Genomic DNA, 6947 nt, shown 5'->3' with positions numbered 1-6947 from the left:
CCAGTGCATCACTGTTGTCAAATCCATTTGCGTACTTGAGATGGTAATATGAATTCTCCTTTGAAGATTACTCCCCCTTACCAAAATATAAAGACGTTTTAGTTTTGGCATAAATAAAACTTGTCTAACTTTGACTAATTTTATAGAGCCTACAATATCAAATAAATGCACGAAGATATGTATCTCATACCAAGCAGTGGTTGACATCTTCAAATATGACATTTAGGACAAGCTAGTTAGTTCTTTTTTAACTACTTAGATTGTCCTAAATGTTATATATTTAAGAACTGAGGGAGTATTTAACAATGTGTTTCACGGCAGTTTTCATAAATTAAGGACTGTACATGTTCACCGGACGACCAAAGGTCTCGCTGAATTGATGATAAGTAAAATTATTGTGTAAATGAAAGCAATTTTACCTTAGCATAAAGCAATTTTACATTGTGCAGTGTTTTGTGCACCACCTTTATCGGCGACCTTTTTCTATAACACCAGTGCTTTGTGCACCACTTTTAAGTTCTCAGCTCTCTGTATATGCATGTGGCAACTACTATTTGTTAGTGCAGAACACACACATTATTTTTCTTTCACATCTTTCTTTTGGGTTCTCTTTCTAATCACCTCGATGGATCAAGAGTGGTATTATACACCTCTTCAGGTACAATACTGCAATTTCATTTTTCGGCACAACATATTTTTCACACTATTTTACTTATCATCAATTCGCAATACATTGTGTGCATCAATGATAAGTACAACTGTCTCAGCATTTACAAAAAAACTAACCCAAGTCAATTTTGAGTGTCAACAAATCGTTTCAATGGGACGTGAGCAATCATGTTCCAATTTGTATCTCCAGGCTTTTGACAGCTCTTCATGAATGACGGATCGCAGTCAGTGATTTCAAATGACCGCAGAGATGTGGGCAGAGTTGGAAGTGATCGGATACTTCGGCAGTTATCCAAATGCAAATGCTCGAGAGATGTCAGGTTTGCCAAATTCTCCGGCAAGCGATTCCAATTGCAGCTACTAAATTCGAGGGATGTTAGTGAATGAAACTGATCCAGGATTGTTTCTTCCCCCAGTTCCTCTGATTCGTCAATTCTAAGAATCCATAGGGTAGAACAACCTTCTCCTGACAGCAGCTGTGGCACAAGGGGTATGCTATCAGTGGCAATCCCATGGAGGATGCGCACTTTGTCAGCTTCTTCAAGGGTCACCAGATTGGGGCATTTCGTAATCCCAAGGTGCTGCAGTCTACTGAGACGATTTAGACCTTGCAAATGCTTAAACTGGAGGCATTCATCGATGGAGAGATCAGAAAGCATAGCTAGAGACTCCATCACCTCAGAAGGGATTCCTGTGAAAAAGGGAAGACCCCTTAAGTTCAAGCTAAATAAGGATGTAGAGGCTCTCAAGGAGTTCTGAAGGACAGTGTCTGTGATGCCACAATATGAGATAACAACCCTATCCACTGATGCAGGAACCATAAACCTGGTGTAGTCTTCCTCTGTTATATGGCCCCGGAGAAGGCGAGGAAGCAAAGTACCACATCTTCCGAAAATGTCAGACAAGATTGTGGCAAACCTATCAGGTTGTTCATCAGCAAACTTGTCTATTTCCGTGGCAATATTTAAGGATGGCTCAATTTGAGATGCTCGCTGAATAAAGAGTGATCTTATCGTGTCCACATCTTCCAAACATGTAAGAACCAGGGCCTTACACCGTTGAATGTCCAAGCTCTTAAGACTATCTGGAAGTTTCGGTAACTTTTTTAGTATAGGGAGACCAATGAGTTTAAGATGGCCAAGATGAATGAAAAGCTCGCCTATTTCAGGAAGTGCTTCCAGATTGTCACAACGACATAGTTCGAGATATTGCAGGCTGCTAACTAGACCGTTCTGATTTTCTGAAAGCCAACTTGGGCACTTCAATCCACTGTAGCCCCATATTCGCAGCTCTGTGAGCTGTGAGGGTGGGCAGAGGCCCTCAAGTATCTCCACTTGAAGGTCTGGAGACAAACTATGCTGTCCCAGACTAGACCCTGACCATTCAAGTGACAATGCTGTGAGATACCTCTTGTCAGTTAGCTTGGCTTCTAGGGCTTCCTCTTTGCTTTCTACACAGTCAAGGCCACAGATTCTCAGCCTCCCGCTAAGGTGATTTATGCCCCTGAGCTGCTGCAGCTCATATCCTTTCTCCTTTCTCACTTTGAAGTCACTAAGTTCTCGAAGTGATTTCAGCTCCCCGAGGCCAGAAAAGCCTGAAACATCAGAGTTGTCAAACGAAAAGCCAGAGTATCTAATGCTCCGCAAGCTAAGTAGGTGGCTCATGTTTTTCACATTAGAGAATTCTAAAACACCTGAACCACGGAGCTCTAGGATCTGCAGGTGATAAAGTGAGCCCAAATGTTTCGGCAAATGCACCTTCGTCGACAGGGAATTATGAATTCTGAGAAAGCGTAGATGTTTTAACTCACAAATACAGGTCGGAATAGCTGCCATATATCCTTCAACTACTACTTGCACCACACGCAACTTCTTTAAATTTTTCAGCATGCCCTCAAGTTCTTCTATTGTTATCCCCTGTCCACCAATATTAGTAATGAATATCAGTGTGCGCAGTTTTCCCAATTTGCAAATCTGCTCTGTAACCTTAACTTGATCTTTAGAGCAGACATACAGATGGCGAATGTCAGGGTGGAATTCTTTCATCTCACCACCTTCAACTCGAAAGCAATCATTTCCAGCAACCATCACTACCAATTCGTGCAGCAAATCGTGCATATTAAACCACTCATCCTTACTGCCATAAACGTATTTTCTTGTTTCCAGAAACGAGCATGACACCAGTTCATCGAAGTATTTCAGAGCTACTTCTTCCATTTGCTGAACGGAGTTGGTGTTCTTTATGAAGCCTTCTGCTATCCATAAGTCAACTAACTCGTCACGTTTAAACATGTATCCTTGGGGAAACATACTGCAGTATGCAAAGCATCGCCTAACCTGCTCGTCAAGGTGCTGGTAGCTCCACCATAGAGCTCCCATGGTATCAGGCAACACATCCTGATCCCCAACTCTTCTCCAAAACGTAGATTCCAAATTTTGGCAGAGTCGTGCTCCTACTACTCTTGCTGCTAATGGTGACCCCTTCAGTTTCTTCATAATCTGTTTTCCAATCATTTGAAATGTATCTAATTCTTTGGCATCAAGGGTTGCACCATTGAGCGCATAATGCATAAAAAGTTTGAAGAAATCCATCTCATTCAAGTCAGGTATTTTTATAAGGCTCTGAGCACCTATATGTACAGCTGCCTTTTTGAATCGAGTTGTAACAAGGACCATGCTCCCTTTCTTCCCAACCCTCAGAGGAGAAAGTAGCTGATCTAATTTCAACTGAACACACACATCGTTCACAGCCCAGATATCATCCAGCACTAAAAAGAACCTTTTGCCTCTTAATTCATCCTCAAGCTTGTTTTGTAGGGTGTCAAGATTATTGAACGGTTGGAATGTTTCCCTCGAAGCAGCCTCGAGCATTTTCTGGTGAATATTATCCACACTGAAACTTTGAGAAACATGAATCCACATGATATGATAGAAGTAGTTACCATTCCGCTCGTAATTACAGACATATTGTGCTAGGGTTGTTTTCCCAGACCCCGCGATACCGTAGATGCCAATCACAGAATAACACATGCTGTCACTAGAACTTGGTTCAAAATCATGTGCCGTGTCATGGAGCAACCTATGTATCTCATCTCGTTCCCCATCTCTTCCAAATATGATGTGTGTAGGAGCCCTTGATGTAGTGACAAGTCCATTCACATTGTTGGCGGGATTTGATGTGTCATTGCCATGGCTACCATTGCTACTGATGCTTGCCAGAGGTGTCAAAAACTGAGATCCTTGTTCAATTAGTTTTTCCAACTTCTTTAGAACTTTCTTGAACTTGACTTTTCCTGAGATGGCATTTTTCGCACGATCCAGCACTGACTTAGCTCCCGATTGACTATTGACCTGCATAACAATAGTTGTAGTACTGAAAAACATGAATATGGTTTACTAAATAAAATTACTAGAATTTCCCATGCAATCACAAATGACGTTTTTTATTGCGCGGATGATGCATATGTACACAGACCACCACACGCACAGAAAACCCATGCCCCCATGAGTGCACCATCTATCGTGCGCCTAATGTAGGTACAAATCACCTTCTATTGCTTCAGGATTTAGAGTCGTATATATCTTTACGCCTCCACAACCATACTACAAGGTGGTTCAACATGGATGGCTAATTTATAGTCTATTAATAAGTGTATTAAATAGTAGGCTAAATTAAGGTTCAGTGGAAGCCTTCTTCAATTCATATCCTAATAGCACCTCTACAGCCCGCTATTTCTGCTGCAATGATCGTAGCGAGAGCTCTATGGAGCCGCTATATAGCACTGCTATAGCCCGCCATTTAATTTAAACACCGAGTCTATTCAAAGTATAGTTGTTTTTAATATATAGACTCTTAAGACTATTTCCAATAAAACATGTATTTCTCATGCAGCTGTAGTTTTGCATCAACATATACAATCAATTACTTGTTGGACCATTCATCAGAAATACTAATCATTTCAATTTAGATAGGTTACTATTGTGGGCAATTAATGGTAGAACTGACCCACACAGATACATGGTTATCTAAACACATTTCCAGGCATGGGTCAACCAAAAATCATAAAATATTCAGTCAACGTTTACCACTGCAGTTAGGTCAACGTTTACTGGTGAAGTTACCTGTGAGGGTTAGCTTCTACCACAGATCTTAGCTTAGAAGGATGCAGGGCCGCAACGGGACCAATAGTGGCGGTGGACATGGGCTGAAGAGGCAACCGGCAATGCGATGGGTACATCAATAGTCACCGAATTACAGTGGAGCACCGGTTAGGAAGGTGGTCATGGTGACATCAATCAAGTTCACACTGTGGTAGATTACATGGATATAGTGGAAGAAACACCATATGAGATGGAGAGAGGCAAGCACGTTGGTAGGGCGAACTGCCCATATTTCCTCCATTAGCATTGTCTCTTGAGTTGAACCAGTCGGCAGTGGATGTAAATAGAAATACTAGGGTAGCATGTTGAAGGATATAATAGAATTGCCTATATTTATTATTAACAAGCTTTTGGGTTAAAAAGCTTTTGAGTTAAACAAATTAGATAACTCGCTTAAGCAGCGCTGAAGAAGATGGCTAGCTAAGATGATTTATACGAAGAAGAAAGAAGGAACTCTATCCGATTTTCAACCGAGGGCTGAAAACGGTTTTTGTATACGGCTATTTTCAGGTGATTGACCTATAGAGGGTCGTCCTTCAAATAAAAAAAGTAGCCAATTTAGATTTTCTTGAACATTAGACCCTTAGTTAAGTGCATCGACATGCCTACGAATACTTTGCCTTTCTTCTAATAATAAAGGTTTCACAGAAAAGAAAACGAGATCGTGTTCGGAAACTAACCTGGTTCTGGAGGCGGTGATAATCGGCGGCGTCCAGGATGTCTTCGGCGTCGTAGAAGGCGTCCCTGAGCCTGTTGGCCCACAGCTTAACGTGGGCCCTCTGGTCTGGCGGGATCCTCTCCGCCTGCTCCCGCATCAGCGCCAGCCGCGGCAGCAGCCGGGCCTCCAGGTCGCGCAGCTTCTCGGATTCGTCGAAGCCGAGGAGGGCGAAGCCATCGTTGAGGAGCCGCGTGGTGACCGGCGACGCGATCCATCCCAGGGCGGACATCGCCCACCCAACCGCTGCAATCTCTGCCATGGCCTTGATCGATCGAGCTTACCTTCTGGACCGTGAGAGATGCAAATGGAAAGGGGGATCACGACGAAGGGAGAGGACAGCCTGGCTGCTTCTTTCCTCTCGCTAGTCAAGCCATGTCCTTGATAATTTTTTAATGGGTTGGTGAACTCATACTTTGGGCTTATTAAGCTTGTTTATTAATTCGTTTAGCATACTCCCACCCTAAGCGAGGACAGTAATATAATGCTGATGATCGACCAGCCCTTCATGGAGTACTCCGTTACGGTCTGCATCTGCAGTACTCATAACATTTGATTTTAGCTGAGAGCAACCTATACGATAACCAGGCCCGGCCCTGGGGGGGTCGGCCGACCTGGGCCCCCAAAACGAAGGGCCCCCTCCCAATACAAGTGTAAGTACACTACGGGAAACATGAAAATTGCCGAGTGTATTTTTTTTGCCGAGAATTTTTTTTCGAGCACTCGGCAAACAAGCTCTTCGCCGAGTGCCAAGCTAAAAATACTCGGCAAAAAAAAAACACTCGGCAAACCGGGGCTTTGCCGAGTGTCAAATAAAAAACACTCGGCAAAGAGGGGGTTTGCCGAGTGTCAAAAAAAAACACTCGGCAAACAGGGGAGTTTGCCTAGTATTTTTTTTGACACTCGGCAAAAAAATAATTTTTTTTCCTCTTTTCACCATAAAATTTTTTCTACTCCCCACATACAACATGTGGTACTCCATGTTAAAATTTGGTATATTTTTGGATTTATTTGCTATATTTATTTAATTAATTGCATTTCAAGGGAATTTTTGGTATAAGTCAAATTTGAACTGCAAGTAATTCAAATTATGGAACAAAATGAGTAGAAAAATGATATTCATGTTTTTTGGCCCAATTTGAGACCTGACCCATGAAATGACAAGAAATTTCGAACATCTTGTTCAGGAAACACGACCACGAACGTGTGGCAGTGATATTTTTAAATTATAAAAAAAATAAACAAAGTCTGAAAATCATGAGATTTGTCATGATGTGATGATATCATAGGTGGAGGCTGTGGAAAAAAATTGAGAATGTTTTGCACATTTCATCACGTACGATGTTTACAAACCGAAGTATTTCCGAGGAAAAATAGTAATATTGAGAAGGATTGCATAAGAT

At 42.0% G+C, this 6947-nt stretch overlaps 1 protein-coding gene across 1 annotated transcript; it reads right to left on the bottom strand.

Annotated features, from left to right (window-relative positions):
• Nucleotides 1–677: 677 nt before the first annotated feature.
• LOC101759798 (disease resistance protein RGA2) lies at nt 678–5911 on the bottom strand. Its single transcript, XM_004974966.3, has 2 exons — nt 5510–5911; nt 678–4019 (listed from the first exon to the last, which is right to left on the bottom strand). The coding sequence occupies exons 1-2, from the start codon at nt 5804–5806 to the stop codon at nt 792–794; spliced, it is 3525 nt and encodes a 1174-aa protein (XP_004975023.1). The 5' UTR covers nt 5807–5911; the 3' UTR covers nt 678–791.
• Nucleotides 5912–6947: the final 1036 nt, after the last annotated feature.

This window comes from Setaria italica, chromosome VII (assembly GCF_000263155.2).
Source record: "Setaria italica strain Yugu1 chromosome VII, Setaria_italica_v2.0, whole genome shotgun sequence".
In the NCBI taxonomy this organism is placed as follows: domain Eukaryota; kingdom Viridiplantae; phylum Streptophyta; class Magnoliopsida; order Poales; family Poaceae; genus Setaria; species Setaria italica.
The sequence above is the reverse complement of the archived record's forward strand: the minus strand, read 5'-3'. Positions and strand labels throughout refer to the sequence as shown.

Bases quoted from the DNA above. Each gene is read 5' to 3' on its own strand.
- LOC101759798 (XM_004974966.3), bottom strand. From the start codon at position 5,806: ATGGCAGAGATTGCAGCGGTTGGGTGGGCGATGTCCGCCCTGGGATGG. The intron at 4,020-5,509 runs GTTAGTTTCCGA...ATTGTTATGCAG, and splicing joins ATCACCGCCTCCAGAACCAG to GTCAATAGTCAATCGGGAGC.